Source organism: Aotus nancymaae, unplaced genomic scaffold (assembly GCF_030222135.1).
Source record: "Aotus nancymaae isolate 86718 unplaced genomic scaffold, 86718_ANA_hifiasm-v0.15.2.pri h1tg000102l, whole genome shotgun sequence".
Taxonomy (NCBI): Eukaryota; Metazoa; Chordata; class Mammalia; order Primates; family Aotidae; genus Aotus; species Aotus nancymaae.
This window is the reverse complement of record NW_026988517.1, coordinates 852,473-869,437: the sequence shown is the minus strand read 5'-3', so window position 1 is coordinate 869,437 and position 16,965 is coordinate 852,473. Positions and strand designations below refer to the sequence as shown.

General features: G+C 38.8%; 1 protein-coding gene and 1 non-coding gene across 8 annotated transcripts in view; one reads left to right on the top strand and one right to left on the bottom strand.

Annotated features, from left to right (window-relative positions):
- Positions 1–12,259, top strand: part of LOC135272024 (fibrous sheath-interacting protein 2-like) — a 49,987-nt gene extending 37,728 nt beyond the window's left edge. For 2 of the 7 annotated variants that reach the window (XM_064370143.1, XM_064370139.1), the window contains 3 exons: positions 4,088–4,145; positions 4,367–4,436; positions 7,653–9,981. In XM_064370143.1, coding sequence (XP_064226213.1) covers positions 4,088–4,145; positions 4,367–4,436; positions 7,653–7,712 — 188 coding nt within the window. In that variant the 3' untranslated portion in view covers positions 7,713–9,981. The other 5 variants (XM_064370140.1, XR_010340128.1, XM_064370141.1 and 2 more) reach the window with 5 other exon arrangements.
- A 628-nt stretch (positions 12,260–12,887) lies between these two features.
- On the bottom strand, positions 12,888–12,994 carry LOC135272049 (U6 spliceosomal RNA). The gene has a single exon (XR_010340155.1). It is a non-coding gene; the product is annotated as a U6 spliceosomal RNA (small nuclear RNA).
- Between the last annotated feature and the right edge of the window lie 3,971 nt (positions 12,995–16,965).

Sequence of the window (16,965 nt, the reverse complement as noted above, 5' to 3'; positions counted from 1 at the left end):
AAACTCTGTTCTGATGGTTTCTTCCTCCACCGTTAAAACTATTACCTATTGAATGAAGCTCTGACTGTTTCAGCAAGCATTTATCAGCATCTAAAGTTCAGTACTTACCTAACTTTTAACTTTATTGAAAGATGAAATGTAAAGTAATGTGATTCATATCAGCCTTGGGTGTGAGCGGTTATGTATAGCTACTCTCCAGTCTCAGTGAAGGGTATATGTGTCATTGTAGTCTTCTTGCGAATTTCAGAAATACACAATAGTGACATCACACGTCATACATTTTTAGAGGTGCCCCTATTTCCCATGCACCATAATCAGGTCTTTCTGGTTTCCATTTCATCATAGCGTCATGAGTGTGAACTCAGAACAGTGTCACATCCTCTATACTCTTACGAGAAATTTGCCCCACACACTTTTGCAGCTGGTGATTCTCCAGGCAGAGTTCAAAGTGAATTTCCTGCTGCAGCTCCTTATCTTGTCTCTGTATTTTTTCATTCTCAGAAAATATCTCAAGGCATTTATTTTGTTTTTTTAAATCATCCTAAAGCAAAATGGAATATTTTGTGCAATTACGTGTACAATCACATGTATAGATTTGTGTAACCTCGATCACAATCACATATAGAACAGTCCAATATTCCAAAAATCTCCCTCACCCTGTTTATTTGCAGTCACACCCTCCTTCTCCCAACTAATAATCCCAAATTACCTCTGGGATTATTAGTTATGTTACCTCTGGGATTATTATCAAATAGTGCTGTGTTCTCATGGATATATTTTTCTGTTGGAGAATGTTATGTAAATAGAATTTTACATCATTTGACTTCATGAAAATGGCTTCTTTTACTCAGCATAATACCCCTGAAATTCATCCAAGTTATTGCATGTGTCAATAGTTTGTTCCTTTCCGTTGCATGGATCCCTCAGAGTTTGTTTATTCATCCTTGAACTGAAAGAAATTTGAAATTTGGTGTTGTTTCCATGTTTTGGTGATTATGTATAGAACAACCAGAAGTACAGTTGTCATTTGAACATTAAGGGCTGAGAGTTGGAGCACTGACCTCCTGCACAGTAAAAAACTTACATTTAATTTTTGGCTGCCCAGAAACTTACTAACAGCTCATCTCTGACCTTACTGATAAGATAAACTGTGGAGTAACATATGTTGTGTGTGTTATATATATTATATACTATAATCTTACAATAAAGTAAACTAGAGAAAAAATATTGTTAAATTGAGAAAGTCATAAGGAAGAGAAAATGTATTTACTGTTTGTTAAGTAAAAGTGGATCATCATTAAGGTCTTCTCATTGTCTTCATGTTGTAACACCTCTGGCCAATGAAAGCTCCTTAATTATAGCTCTAGTGGTATTTCTGGCATGATTCTAGTGGTGTTTGATAGCTCTTCTTGCTACCTGGGAAAACAGGAGGATTCTAACTTATCTTGTATGAATCTAGGTGCTTTGGCAACTTTGAAAATATAAAGTGATCACAGATTGATGCATTTATCTGTATTTATGCAAATACTTCATTTTCTTTATTATTGTGGCTTTAAAATAAGTTTTAAAATTCAGTGGTTTGAGTTATCCAATGTTTGTTGTTATGCCAAGTTGACTTCATTATTCTAGAGCCTTTGCTTTCTATACAAATTTTAAAAACTTGTCAATTTCTACAAAATAGCTTGCTGCTATTTAGTTGGGATTCACTTTTCATTTATTTCTCTCTGTCTAGGACCTTCAGTACAATGTTGAACAGCATTGGTGATTGTGTACCTCTTAATATTGTTCCAAAACATAAGGAAATGTGATACATATTCATTAGAATACCATATTGTATTTATTATATTATTTTTAATTATATGATGATTACTATATTATTAATGTAATGGTCAGGATAATATTATATTACATATTATACATGATATTTATAATTTGTTTTATGATTCTTGCATATTTGTTCATGGGGGAATTGGAAAAATTTGTAATTTATTATAATATCTGTAATGATATTTTGTATCAAGTGATTCTGATGTAAATGTATGAGATAGAAAATGTTCACTCTTCTTTAATTTTTTGGAAGGGTTGTGTAGAATTAGCATAATTTCTTGCTTAAATATTTAGCACAATTCAGAGGAGAAGTCTCTTGAGTCTGGAGCTTTTTTGTGGAAAAGTTTAAACTTCCTCCTTAATTTCTTTGCTACAGGGCTCTTAAATTCTCATATGCAGTTTGAAGGGCAATAGTTTCTGTGGATTTGAAACTCGAGGGTATAGAAAACAGTATCTGTGATTATGAGTTCTTAGGAAATGCTTTTATCTTCTCCTCCTCCTTCTCCATCCATGGCCACAAGCGAAGGCATAATTTGTCTGCTTCCTCTCTGGTATGATTTTTTTTTTTTTTCTTGTAGATGACTAATTGACAATGTAGCTCTTTGGAATCCTATACAGATGGTCCCTGACTTACAGTGGTTAGACTTATGATTTTTCAATGTTAGGATGTGTGAAAGCAATAAACATGCAATAGACACTGTATTTTAAGTACCCATACAACCATTCTGTTTTTCCCCTTTCAGTATAGCATTCAATAAATTACATAAGATACTCAACACTTTATTATAATGTAGGCTTTGTGTTAGCTGATTTTGTCCAACTGTAAGCTAATGTAAGTGTTCAGAACAAATTTAAAGTAGGCTAACCTAAGCTGTTATGTTCAGCAGATTAGGTGTATTCAATGCATTTCCAGCTTAACATATTTTTAACTTATGATGTTAACGTTTATTGTGATGTCAACCCCATTTTAAGTCAAGAAGCATCTGCATGTTTTTAGGAGCTGTTAGTTTTAATTCCCCATCTTTTGGGGGCCCAAAGTCTTGTTTTAAATGCTCTGACCAGACAATACATTTCCAGATGTGGCCAATGTCCCTAGAGCAGGTATCAGCTTCAGCATTTGTTTATCACTATAGATTTGTGTTCTCACAATTGTTTTACCTTCAGAAAGTTCTACTATCTCTTTGAAAGTTTAGCTATTTTTTAGCAGTATGACTTTAATGCTCTATACTGAATTCTAGGCAAAATGAAAGACACTTGTTTAGCATATTGCTGGAAACCACAGAAGAGTTTTTTTGTATTAAAAATAGTTTTATCTTCACATTTAACTTTCAGATATGTACACTCTTAATCTCAGTCCATTTCTCTCTAAAATTGCTGAGTTCATGTCCTTTGTAGGGACATGGATGAAACCAGAAACCATCATTCTCAGCAAACTGACACAAGAACAGAAAACCAAACACTGCATGTTCTCACACATAAGTGGGTGTTGAACAATGAGAACACATAGGCACAGGAAGAGGAACATCACAGACCAGGGTCTTGGGAGTGGGGGGCTAGGGGAGGAATAGCAGGGGGTTGGAGAATTGGGGAGGTATAGCATTAGGAGAAATACCTAATGTAGATGATGGGGCAATGGATGTAGCAAACCACCAACATGGCATGTGTATAGCTATGTAACAAACCTGCACAGTCTGCACATGTACCCCAGAACTTAAAAGTATAATGAAAACATTTAAAAAATAAAATAAAATAAAATTGATCACACATCAATTATTTTATTTTATATAATAATCAGGTGTACACAAGAATTAACATAACTAATCCATAGCATGATGAGTTTTATAATATAAACATGTTTAGAGTGCTTTGAGAGCACTGGGAAAGGTATTTATTCAGGTAGTTTTCAAGGAAGACTTTCAAGAGTTGACATAAGCTGAATGAGAGCTAAAAGAAATTGCAAAACCATTGGCCAGAGAGGCATGAGAAACATGATATATTTAGGGAACGGCGATATATTCTGTCTCTGGACCATAGCATATATATGAAAGACTAGTCAGAGAAGACACTAGAGAGGTAGAAAAGGACATCAGATCTTATAGTACAGGTTCTTGCTAAGAATTTTGGACTTCACTGTGGAGAGTCTCTGAAAGCTTATAAACAAGGTAGTAACAACAGAAAATAAATACCTACTAGAGGATTAACATTAGCAAGTTGCTGAGGACGGATACAAACTATATAATTTTCTTTTTCTGATAAATAGGACCTCAGGCTCAGGCTACAGACCTGGGAATAGTTTCTTCTCCTCTTATCACCAATATGTAAGTATCTAAGGAATTATGTGTAATCATAAATAAAAATTTTAATGATTACATAAGAGTGCTGCTCATAAGCAAATGATTACATGGAATCCTCAATTTTTGTAGTTCTACTTGGATTTAGTGAAATTTATAGTCTTTTGCAGACTTTCAGCACTAGCTTAAGTTGTAGACAAACTGAATCTTTGTCCTTCCCTTTCTTTATCTCCATATCTCCTCTGTAGTTCTATAATCCACCTATTGTCAGGGTCTCCATGCCACTTTGAAGTGTATCTTCATCATAGCTTTCTTCAGGTAATTTCTCATAATCTGTATTTATTTCTTTGCCTTTCTTTTCTTTGAAATAGCTACCATTCCTTATGCTTTTTGAGACTATTGGCTTTCTAATACTGGTAATATAGTTTACTCTATAGTATTAATGACTTAATCAGTTATCCCCCACCCTAAAGGGTATTTTGCAGATTAATACAAAATAATAATCTCTAATAGTAGAATAGTAGAAGAGATATTTGTTAAGCCCAGGGACTTTTCACTCCTCAAACCTTAGTGACCACCTATTTTGTTGATGTTTATATCTGTTTTTCTCAACTCAAGAAAAGAGAGAGAGGAAAACATGAATCTAAGTAATAGCAATGAGTTATTTTACACCCATGCCACAATATTTTTAAAAAATCAGCAAGACAAATGAAGTCTAGGAAAGACTTTACAAACCCCAAATTCCCATGAAGATGATTGAGTAAATTAAGTTGTGAGTGATGGCAAATGACCTTGACATGTTCAGACCAGCCTTCTTGAAATAATAATTTTTACCTTAAGACAGATAAATACCAGTTTGTTTGACTTATTGAGTATTCATATGATACATAACACAGTAAGAGATGCAGAAGGAAGGACACTGACTTGTCTAGTTCAAAGCAATAAAACTTGATGACCGTATGTAGACTACATGTAAAATAACATTGCTTATTTTATTTATTGGATGCATACATTTTTATTTACTGGAAATATAAATACATACCTCTTTACAGAAAAGGTTATAAGAGGCTCATAATATAGTTGTAAAAAGTGCATTTTTATCTTCTTCAACACAGGAATGTAGAACTACAAAAATCACTTGAATATTCCATAGCAAGCGTTTTGGATATTCTTTCCTTATAAATCTTAGCTTGGTGAAAAATAAAAAACTCTTTATCTTACCTGGAGCTTCTTACCTCTTCTCCAAAAGCATACACAGAGATCCAAATAAAGAGTAAAGACACATATGTCACACTCCTCTTGTTCAGGTTTAACTCCGAGTTTTATAGGAGTTTGCTGTGGAAGTCTCACATCTATTCCATCATTTCTTTCTCTTCTCTCACTTATTGCTTAGTTTTCTTGTTTCTGTTCAGTTGTTTAATGTTACAAAAGATTTATAAAATAGAGATGAAAATTCAGTACCAAAGGAATGAAAATAAAGAAAATATAACAGCGGTGGGAGTAAAGTTGCAATAATTCAGCATTGCACTTAGGTGATGAGTAAGCGTGTATTACAGGGAAGGTATAAGGAGTAACAGAGTGAAGACAGCAATAAATCTATTATCCTGAAGACTGTGGTTAAAACTTGTAGTTTATTTATTGGCTAACAGTCTGATGGTTTTTAGTGCAAGTATAATGGTCAAATTAGCATACATAATGAGTAAGTTTGACAATGATATATAGGAAAGATTGAAAGAAAGAAACTCAGAATCAGTTATCAAAGTCCATTAGTGGCATGCACAAAGGCTTCATTTGCCATTAGAGAGAAGTAGGCACAATCCAAAAGACTTTAGATGGGGATTTATTTATCAAACGTTTATTGAGAACCTACTATGTGGTTCTATATACCAAACTATAATGCTAGATCTTAGGCAGGTACCAAGATAAAACCATGTTTCTATGATTTCAGGGTATTATCTTTGAAGGATATTATGAAGCTGAAGCGAGGGGATAAAAATAAGACAAATTAAAACACCAAAACCTATTGCTATTACCTAGGCTCACTGTTTTTCCTAAATAAGTGCTCTCTGGAACGCTGCAAGTCTTTGATTAATTCTCTAGAGTTCCAGAAACTATAATTCTGGTCATTTTTCTTTTGCCATTTACTCATTATTTTTTTTGGAGGAATGAATATCTGAGATACTTACTCTGCCATTTCTGCTGATGCCATGCTTTATCCGGTTAATAAAATTGTTTTCTAATAGTCATTAATAAAGCTTTTTCAGTTTTCAGATTAAATTTACATGTAGGCCTTTGTACTTTGGTTCTGTGTTGCATGCTTTTGGAGCAGAAAGTCTATTGGGAACTGGTATCAATGAATACATAGAACTCCTTGAGTTATGTTTTATGCCAACGATATAACATGAAGAAAACAGAAAAATGAATCTGAATGCATTAGGTTGCAGAATATCTAAGAGAAAAACCTGTGGAAAGTTGGGTTGACCTAAGAAACCAGATCCTAGAAAAACAAATGAGGGCAAATGATAGAGAACATATCACTGACATCAGCTTCCATGCTCCTAGTTGCATACTGCAAAAAGGTACTAGTCTAAGGATAGACTGTTGTCACAAAACCCATTTTATGAACTGGACCCAGTGAAGTTTTTTTTTCCTGCCAAAATATAGGACGTAGTTTTCAGTCTGCCTATTTCTTAAAATTGAATTATAAACTTTGGGGAAAATGTAAATTTAATCATGTGGAGTACAGGCCTAAAAGGAGTGTACTTAAGAAAGTAGAAAGAAAAAAGAAACAGTTCAAATCAGCAAAAGTGTAAGAAAATAAATCAGACTTCAGTTTTAGAACTTGTTTTAATAAATATTTATTTTATTTTCTATTATGTTTATGATTGAGCTATACTTTTTTTTGGAATTCAGAATATTTTTATTTCATTAGTGTGTGATGGTAAATGTAATAACACATAATAGAATATTGTCATAAACAGAAAAGGAATGCATCTAAACTGGTATTAAATATAGCTAGATATCCATGATTTTAACCCATAGTTATTGAATAATCATTCACTATTTTCTTCCTGCCATGGAATATGGGGAGGGAATGGTAGAACTATAGCATTTCAAAGAGTAAATAAATGACAATCAGAAAGTTCTGGTCAGATGCCTTGCTGCTCTATCAGACCTTTTAACAGTCAGAAGAAACTCAACTGCCCCCTCCCTGCAAATCCTATATCCTTTTTCAGAGAAACCAAAGTGGGCATGGCTAAGGTGTGTTAAAAGAACAAAGATCAGAGAGGTACATTGTTTATGCTGTAGCTATAAGTCTGTTCCCATGAGTAATAAAGTACATTTCTAAAACTAGAGGCCAATCTAGGGAAAAAGTAAAATAGAAGGATTGGAAAAAATGGTATATTCTTCATTTTGAATTTCTATAGAAAAACTCTTAGATACAACAAAATGATTCAATGATCAGAAATTTTAGAAAAAAGTTTTATAAATTCTTGACTCTATAATAAACAAATGATCAACCTTTCTCTACAGGAAAAAGAACTCGCTGCAGAATTCCTTTCAAGAAAAAGTATGTATCATAAAATCCACTGACAAAACAACATATTAGTCTTACCTTCTGATACATCATAATAGAATATATTGTGTTAACTAGAAAACTAGGAGTCATCCATTGATATTTGTTGGTCTTCTTCTTCGTTCTTTTTTCTTCTTTGAAGTTCCTTTTCAGTTAATTCTTATACTTTTCTGTGGTCCAAAGTTGTTATCAAAAATAATATTAGGCCTTCAAGATGAGGTCTCATGGGTATAGAATGGTAAAATATTAAGGGATCTAGCCATCACAGGAAGAGAATGAAATAGCACAAGCCTATTCTATCATGGGAAGCTATATCGATATGCCCTTCCAGATCTTGTTGGTGAACTCAGTAGTAGATGAGTTGAGATGCTTGGATCTGTCTTTAGCAGTTTTGTGAAAAGGGACCTCATCACCTATCAGCTGAGACTTGGAACAGGCAAAGATAAGGTAGTATATTTTTATGAGACCTAATTTGGATCTAGACTGAACACACAGGAAAGAGAAAGCACTTGTGGAACAATACATATTCTGGCACACTATTTAACATGGCCACTTGCTCAATTCATAGAATATGCAGCAAATACGAAAGCTTTGACCCAAGGGAATATTTTTCAGTTTAATGTTGTAACAGAAAGAAAGTGAAAACTGGGATTTCATCTGTCATATTTCACTACAAAGAAAACTTTAGAAATAGATGCCTCTTTTATATATTAAGGTTGGAATCGCTTTGCCACAACTAGCCTAAGAGTAATAATGTAGGTTATTGTTTATCATCTCTTGTAATAAGAAAAATGACATATATTGAATGTCTTAGTTTATAATTTATATGTGTTGTAGTTGATTTAGAATAATTATCTTCTCTGTAAATATTTAGGTTTTATTCTTAAATATTTGATTTAGAGTGTATTTATTTAAGACAAGTATTTTATAACAGACTGTCATCTTAAAATATGTGTCATAACCACTAACCCATTGCTTATACAATAAGTTAAAAATATTGGGGGTATATTTGGGGATTACAGCTGAATAAAATGGCCTTTCCTCAGATGCTCCTCAAATGCTTTGAAATGGGCCGTGAGGGAGTGTGGCATATACATGTTAACTTTTCTTTGAATATTTCTCTGAAATATGAATCACTTCAGAGTAATTTAGACAATATTTTGGGTGTGAGCAGCCTAGTTACAGGAATCTTATTTACACAAAGATTTACATGTCAGCCTTCTAAGCTTTGCTGCCAATTACTTGTGTTTACAGCCTGTATGCTTTAAGAGTTTTAACAATTTGAAAACAGAGTACTACTTTATTATAAGTAAGAGTTTTGTAAGCACAAAATACATTTGCAGTTGGTAAGTAGAGGTTTATAGAACTCTACAGATGCATTTGTTTCTACCCATGGTCCAGTACAAATCTATGACAGCACCATTGGTCACTAAGGAAATGGTTATTCAAACCTGGTTCTTAGTTCCAGCTCAGTAATAGTCTAACTTTCTTAATCTGGCTCAGCCCTCCCTACTCTTTGATTCCCAAATCTAGCTTGGCTTTTATGTTCTATCTAAATTAATATGTTACCTTACTTTATTATCTGTTCTCAGCTTTCCTATCTAAGGCAATTTGTATTTACACTTGTTTGTTAGGTAAAAAGTTCATCAATCTATATAAAGCATGAGCTTTTATTTTTACCTATCAAATAATTCTTAATAATTAACTTTAGTCATTGCTATATATATATAGACTACAGGCTCACCCTTTCAGCAGGGACTGGAAGAGAGAATGATTTGTGCTCCTTCCCCATATCTCAGTTAGACAGATGCTTCTGAAAGCAACCAAATATTTTGGCTGCATCTGTTTTGAGAAATATTTTATTACAAATATTTAATGATCTTAAAAATCAGCTGGATCATAAAGATTATACATTTTCTTTCCAAAATATTTGCACGCTATGTGCCTATACAACAATTTGGTAATTTTTTTAAACAAAAAATCATTTATCCTGATAATAAATGCCAAGAGAAAAAGAAACTTCTGAGAGACTGTGAATAAAATAAATCTTAAACACTCACAAAAAAATACTTCAGTGTAGTGCAGAATAAACAAACTAGAAATTCATCTGAAATTCTAAATTTCTAATCTTTTTTTTTTTTTTTTTTTTTTTTAACTATTTTCTTCCATAAACCATATTGGTATTCCACCTATACATTGCTTGATATAAAAATTCGATGTTACCTGCTGTCTTCAAAACATAGAGTAAATTGTTACATGACTTTGTTTTCATCCCTGCTTACTTCATTTCTAGGCAACTTGTGAAGAACCAAATATTATAATTCAGGATAACTTTCTTTTCACCTTTGGATCAGGATAGTAACTAAGACAAAAATTAGCACATTTAGTTTTTCTTATCAATTAGTTGCTTAAGCTTTTTATTTGCCTTTTATAAAGTGTCTTTTAATAAAAATATTGAAAAATTTTAGAAGCTTCTGCATGTCGATAGATGAGACTATTTGGGGAGCATCCCCAGATGAGACTATTTGGGGAGCCTTCATTTTCAAATGTACTTCTTTGGTGCAGTGTTGTTTATTTGAAGCATTCGACATTTGAAACTTCAGTGAGATTTTGCCATTTCTGTGCATGTGTCCTTATAGTAGAACGATTTCGTAGAGATTTCGCCCACTTTTGAATGGGCTTGTTTGTTTTTGTCTTGTAAATCTGTTTTAGTTCTTTGTAGATTCTGGATATCAGCCCTCTGTCAGATGGGTAGATTGCAAAAATTGTTTCCCATTCTGTTGGTTGCCGATTCACTCTAATGACTATTTCTCTTGCTGTGCAGAAGCTGTGAAGTTTGATTAGGTCCCATTTGTCTATTTTGGCTTTTGTTGCCAATGCTTTTGGTGTGTTGGTCATGAAGTCCTTGCCTATGCTTATGTCCTGAATGGTTTTGCCTAGGTTTTCTTCTTGGGTTTTTATGGTGTTAGGCCTTATGTTTAAGTCTTTAATCCATCTGGAGTTAATCTTAGTGTAAGGTGTCAGGGAGGGGTCCAGTTTCTGCTTTCTGCTTTCTGCACATGGCTAGCCAGTTTTCCCAAGACCATTTATTAAACAGGGACTCCTTTCCCCATTGCTTGTTTTTGTGAGGTTTGTCAAAGATCAGATGGTTGTAGATGTGTGGCGTCGCCTCCGAGGCCTCTGTTCTGTTCCCTTGGTCTATATCTCTGTTTTGGGAAAATCAGTGTTCGAAATAAATTGTAGAATATGTTTAGTTTCTCCTTTTGTATAAAAATAGAGCACGCTTTGCAAAACCCATAGCGAAATAACATTTTGAGAAACTAAAAACAAAAAGGATATACGTATGTGTGAAAGTAAATATTTATACACAGTCTGCGAAATGTGAGTGTAAGCACTTGTAAATATCTAGAAGAGTACACAAGGACAGGGAGGGGTGCTGAGAGGAGGTACGGGGCAGGGACAGAGGGACTTCCCTGTGCCACACTGTTTGAATTCTGAAGGGTACATACACACCCTCATTGACCTGTGCTACCGGCCTCTGGCTAAAGAGGGCGCTGTAGCCACCAAAGTCTTGTGTATAAATCAAGCCTCTCAGTAAGCCTGCGCGGCTAGGCCCTCACAACCGATATGCCTAATAGCGAGATGCCGGAGCTCTGCGTGGCTGGCTTCCGAGTCTCTTTCGGTCTCGGGTCTTATCCTGTTAATAGCACTGAGGGTGGCGGACTTGCGCTTTTGGCCGGCTTGGCATTGGGTACGTGGCTTTCGGGACCCACATGAGCCAATGGCACCATCCCCGCAGTGGCTGGGGCCTGGGACGCGGCTCTCCTGGACACTCCTCGGTGCAGAAGAAGAGCGGAAACCACATTCCTAAAAGGTAATATGTCTTGGTCCCTTGGCATGGCCTTTCCAGCTCGTGGCTTCTGGGCGTGGACTTCATCTGTTGTGGTCTCTGCATCTCACTTTTGCTGTTGCAAGCTTGGCTTGTCCGCCCCTTGCTTTGAGGCTTTGACCCTCTTCGCCGCCTGCTGTAGCTGAAAGGGGGAATGTCTGTGATGTCCTGTGATTTCTCCTTATTCTTGTAAAAGTGAGGTTCTGGGCCGGGCGCGGTGGCTCAAGCCTGTAATCCCAGCACTTTGGGAGGCCGAGGCGGGTGGATCACGAGGTCAAGAGATCGAGACCATCCTGGTCAACATGCTGAAAGCCTGTCTGTATTAAAAATAGAAAAAATTAGCTGGCCATGGTGGTGCGTGCCTATAATCCCAGCTACTCAGGAGACTGAGGCAGTAGAATTGCCTGAACCCAGGAGGCAGAGGTTGTGGTGAGCCGAGATCACGCTATTGCACTCCAGCCTGGGTAACAAGAGCGAAACTCCTTCTCAGAAAAAGAAAAAAAAAATCTTCCGGGCGCGGTGTCTCATGCCTGTATTTCCAGCTACTCCGGAGGCTGAGGCAGGAGAATTGCTTGAACCCAGGAGGTGGAGTTTCCATTTAGGGGAGATCGTGCCATTGCACTCCAGCATTGGTAACAAGAGGGAAACTTCGTCTCAAAAAAAAAAAAAGAAAAAGAAAGAAATCATCCGGGCGCGATGGTTCACGCCTATAATTCCATATACTCAAAAGGCTGAGGCAGGAGAATTATTTGAACCCAGGAGGCGGTGGTTGCGGAGAGCCGAGATCGCGCCATTGCACTGCAGCCTGGGTAACAAGAGCGAAACCCTTCTCAAAAAAAAAAAAAAAAAAATCTTCCGGGCGCGGTGAGTCACGCCTGTAATTCCAGCTACTCTGGAGGCTGAGGCAGGAGAGTTGCTTGAACCCAGGAGGTGGAGGGTACGGTGTGCCGAGATCGCGCCACTCCACTCCAGCCTGGGTAATAAGAGTAAAGCACCTTCTGAAAAAAAAATAATAATAATAAATTAGAGAGATCATTGTCTACAATTGTCAAAACGAAGTTCTGGATAAATCTCCCCTGACCGGCCTTTTCATGAGATACAGTTTCCCTCTTTTCACCCAGGCCGGAGCGCAATGCTCTGATCTTGGCTCATTGCAACTCTGCCGCCTTGGTTGAAGCAATTCTCCTGTCTCAGGCTCCCAAGTAGCTGGGTTTACAGGTGTCCACCACCGTGTCCAGCTAATTTTCTTTTTTTTTAACTTAAAATTTAAATTTATTTTTATTTGATTTTTAAGAACAACAAAGAAAATATGGAACGCTTCATGAATTTGCATGTCATCCTTGCGCAGGGGCCATGCTAATCTTCTCTGTATCATTCCAACCTTAGTGTATGTGCTGCAGAAGCCAGCACATACCCAGGTAATTTTTTAATTTATTTTATTTTATTATTATTATTATTATTATTTTACAAAGAATGGGTTTCACTATGTTGTTAAGGCTAGTCTTGAACCTCTGGCCTCATGATCCTTCCACCACAGTATTCCAAAGTGCCAGGATTACACGTGTGGGCCACCGTGACCAACTAAATTTTTGTGTGTGTGTTTTTTTTTTTTTTTAAAGACGAGGTTTCACCATGTTGGTCAGGCTGGTCTTGAACTCCCGACCTCAGGTGATTCGCCTGCCTTGACCTCCAAAGAGTTTGGATTACAGGCCTGAGTCACTAGGCCTGGCCAATTTTTTATTTTTATTAGAGACCAGTTTTCACCACGTTGTCCGGCCGGTTTGAACCCCTGACATCAGGTGATCCACCCGCCTGTGCCTCACAAAGTGCTGGGATTATAGGCAAGAGCCTCCATGCCCAGCCCTGTAAATCTTCTAATCTACAAACCTTCTCAAAAAGTCAGATTCTGGCCCGGCGCAGTGTGTCATGCCTGTAATCCCAACACTTTGGGAGGCAGAGACAGGTGGATCACGAGGTCAGCCGTTCAAGGCCAGCCTGACCAACATGGTGAAAGCCTGTCTCTCCTAAAATACAAAAATTAGCCAGATATGATGGTGTGCGTCTGTAATCCCAGCTACTCAGGAGGGTGAGGCAGGAGGATCGCTTGAACCCGGACGGCGGAGTTTGCAGTGAGCCGAGATCATGCCACTGCACTCCAGCCTGGGTGACAGAGCAAGAGTCTGTCTCAAAAAAAGGAAGATTATATTTGTTTATTTTTTTTTTTACGGAAATGATCTTGCTCTGTCCCTCAGACTGGAGTGCAGTGGTGCAATGGTAGCTTACTGCAGCCTCCCACTTCTAGGTCTTAAGCAATCTTCCCACCTCAGCTTCCTGAGTAGCTAGGACTACAGGTGCACAGCACCACACCCAGTTAAAATTTCCTTGAGATGGGATCTTGTTCTGACACCTGGCTGGTTTCAAACTCCTAGCCTCAAACGATGTTCCTTTCTCGGTCTCCCAAAATGCTGGGATTTCAGGGGTGAGCCACTGTGCCCAGTGTAAACTTTATTATTTAATTATTTCTTTTTTTATTTACTTCGGAGACAGAGTTTTGTTCTTGTTGCCTAGGCTGCAGTACGGTTTCAGGATCTTGGCTCACTGCAAACTCTGCCTCCCCAGTTCAAATGATTCTCTTCCCTCAGCCTCCTGAGGAGCTGAGATTACAGGTCCTCGCCACCATGCTCAACAAACTTTTTTGTATTTTTAGAAGAGATGGGTTTCATCATGTTGGCCAGGCTACTTTCGAACTGCGGACCTCAGGTGTTCCACTCACCTCAGTCTTCCAAAGTCCATGTATAATGGGCGTGAGCCGTCACACCCAGCCTTAACTTTATTTATTTTTTAATTTATTTATTATTATTCTTTAAAGACGGGGTTTCACCGTGTTGGTCAGGCTGGTCTTGATCCCACAACCTCAGGTGTTCCGCCCACCTTGGTCTCCAAAGTGCTTGGATAAACGGCATGAGTCACCATGCCCGGCCAACTTTATTTTTAAAAATCAGAGATATTGGACTGGATGCCGGGGCTCAAGCCGAAGCCCAGGGCGGCGGCGGCAGAGGGCGGGGCGGCGGCGGCGGCGGCGGCGGAGGGCAGCGGCGGCGGCGGCGGCGGTTGGCGGCGAAGGGCTGGGCGGCGGTGGGGGCGGTGGCGGCGAAGGGCTGGGCGGGGCGGCGGCGGCGATTGGCGGCGGCGGCCCTGGAGGCGGCATCGCCCCCTGCCTGGTCTCCTCAGCGCAGCTGGCCGCCGACCAGGGCAAAGGCCGAGGCTACTGGGGCGGAGCGGTGGGCCGGGCGGCTGCGAAGTCGGCGGTGGCTGGCGTGGGCGTGGAAGCGACCGCCATGGCGTTCTAAAACCTAGCCACCCAAACCACAAACATTTAGGATCTCACAGTTTTTGCATCTTAGGAGTCTAGACACAGCCCAGCGTGAGCCACGCCCCTCCCCCTCAGGCGGCCACGCCCCTCCCCTCAGGAGGCCACTGCCTTTGTGAGGCCGCTGCTTTTGTGAGGCCGCTGCCTTTGTGGACTGCTCGGGGTAGAGGCTGCAGTCAGTCGTGAGGCCCTGGCTGTACCTGGTTGGGTCCAGATGGGGGGGGGTGGAGGCTGCAGTCCATCCTGAGGCCCTGGCTGTTCCTGGTTGGGTCCAGACAGAGGGGCAATCGCGTGCGAGAGGAGGAGAGTGGAGGGGCTTGTGCCGACCATGGAGCACAAACAGCAGTGCGAGTGCAAAGACGTGAGTGGCCGCAAGCCAGGCGGCATTTTTCTCTGGTGGCCACAGGCATGGTGGGGAACGGGGGCAGGGATTGCCACTCAAGCGAGGGTCGCGATGCTCCCAACTGTCCCGCTTCAGGAGGCTGCCCTGTTGTGGCACCCGGGGGCAGTGGCGGTGACTCAGACTGTACCGGCCGCAACTGGCAGGTGCGGGACGCCAGGGGAACTGGTGGCCCGGGAAGTGGGAGGACTTCAGGAGGCCCTGAAACCTGCCTGACTGTGTGATTCTTCTGTGTCTTTCGTTGGAGTGGAAGTATTGATCTACTTATTTTATAAGTCATACTCCCCTGTTTCTTTATACCTAGTGTTCTTTTATTGGATGCCAGATATAAATTTTACTTTGTATACTGAATATTTTTATGTCCTTATAAATATTATTTAGAATTTTTGGATGTAGATAATTTATTTGGAAACAATTTGATTATACAGGTCTTGCCTTTTATGATTTGCTGGTGGGGCCAGAGCCATGTTTAATCTGGGGCTAGTTGTTCCCTGCTACTGAGTTAAAACCCATCTTAGTTCTCTACTCAAAGCCTTATGACTTATGAAGTTTTTCCAGTGTAGCTTTACAGTGAAATATTTCTAGTGGGAATAGGCATATTTTTTACACCTAGGTAGGTTCCAGTGACTGTTTTCCCCAGTCCTTTAGGAAGGTCTTTACTGTAGTCTTGGGTAGTTGTTTTACATGTGCTAATCTATTTCTTGCTAAAAGTTTTGCTCTTGTTACCCAGGCTGGAGTGCAATGGCGTGATCTTGGCTCACCGCATCCTCTGCCTCCTGGGTTCAGGCAATTCTCCTGCCTCAGCCTCCTGAATAGCTGGGATTACAGACATGCACCACCATGCCCAGCTAATTTTTTTTATTTTTAGTAGAGACAGGGTTTCCCCATGTTGACCAGGATGGTCTCGATCTCTTGACCTCATGATCCACCCGCCTCGGCCTCCCAAAGTGCTGGGATTACAGGCATGAGCCACCACGCCCACCTCTGGGTTTTTTTTCTTTTTTTTCTATATGCATTTATCTTCTTTCTAGTACATTCAACAGTAGCCAAGATATTCACAAAGGGTAATCACATTTAATGTACTATATTATGTTTATGTCTGGTAGACCTGAATGATATTTGGGTAAGCCCTCAGGAATCTTCCAATTGAAGATGATTGAGAAATTACTTTAGCTCACCAGGGCAGCCATGGTTATGATACTCTATCTGATCAGAAACTGGATTAGTCCTCTGACGATGTGTAGAAAGGCAAATTGCTTGTGTATTAAATGTATTCTTTGTGTTTGATCACAAGGGAAATTTACCCTTTGTTATTCTCTTATTTTTGTAACATTACAAGTCAAGACAGGACTGATAATCCATTTTTAATATATTGTGACATTTTAAATAAATTGTTTTACATTTCTAATGACAAGTTAATATTAACCAATACATTTTCTTTAATATTGCAGAAGCAACACGTTCTTAAAAAAAAAGGGGCTGATTTACAAAAAATACAAGCTACCGGTGACGAAAGAAACAAAACGGGGAAAAAGACGTTGAAGCATGAAGGTAAAGATGGAACACATGGTGAATGTGAGAACATTAAAAGATGATGTAGCTAAGTAGGAA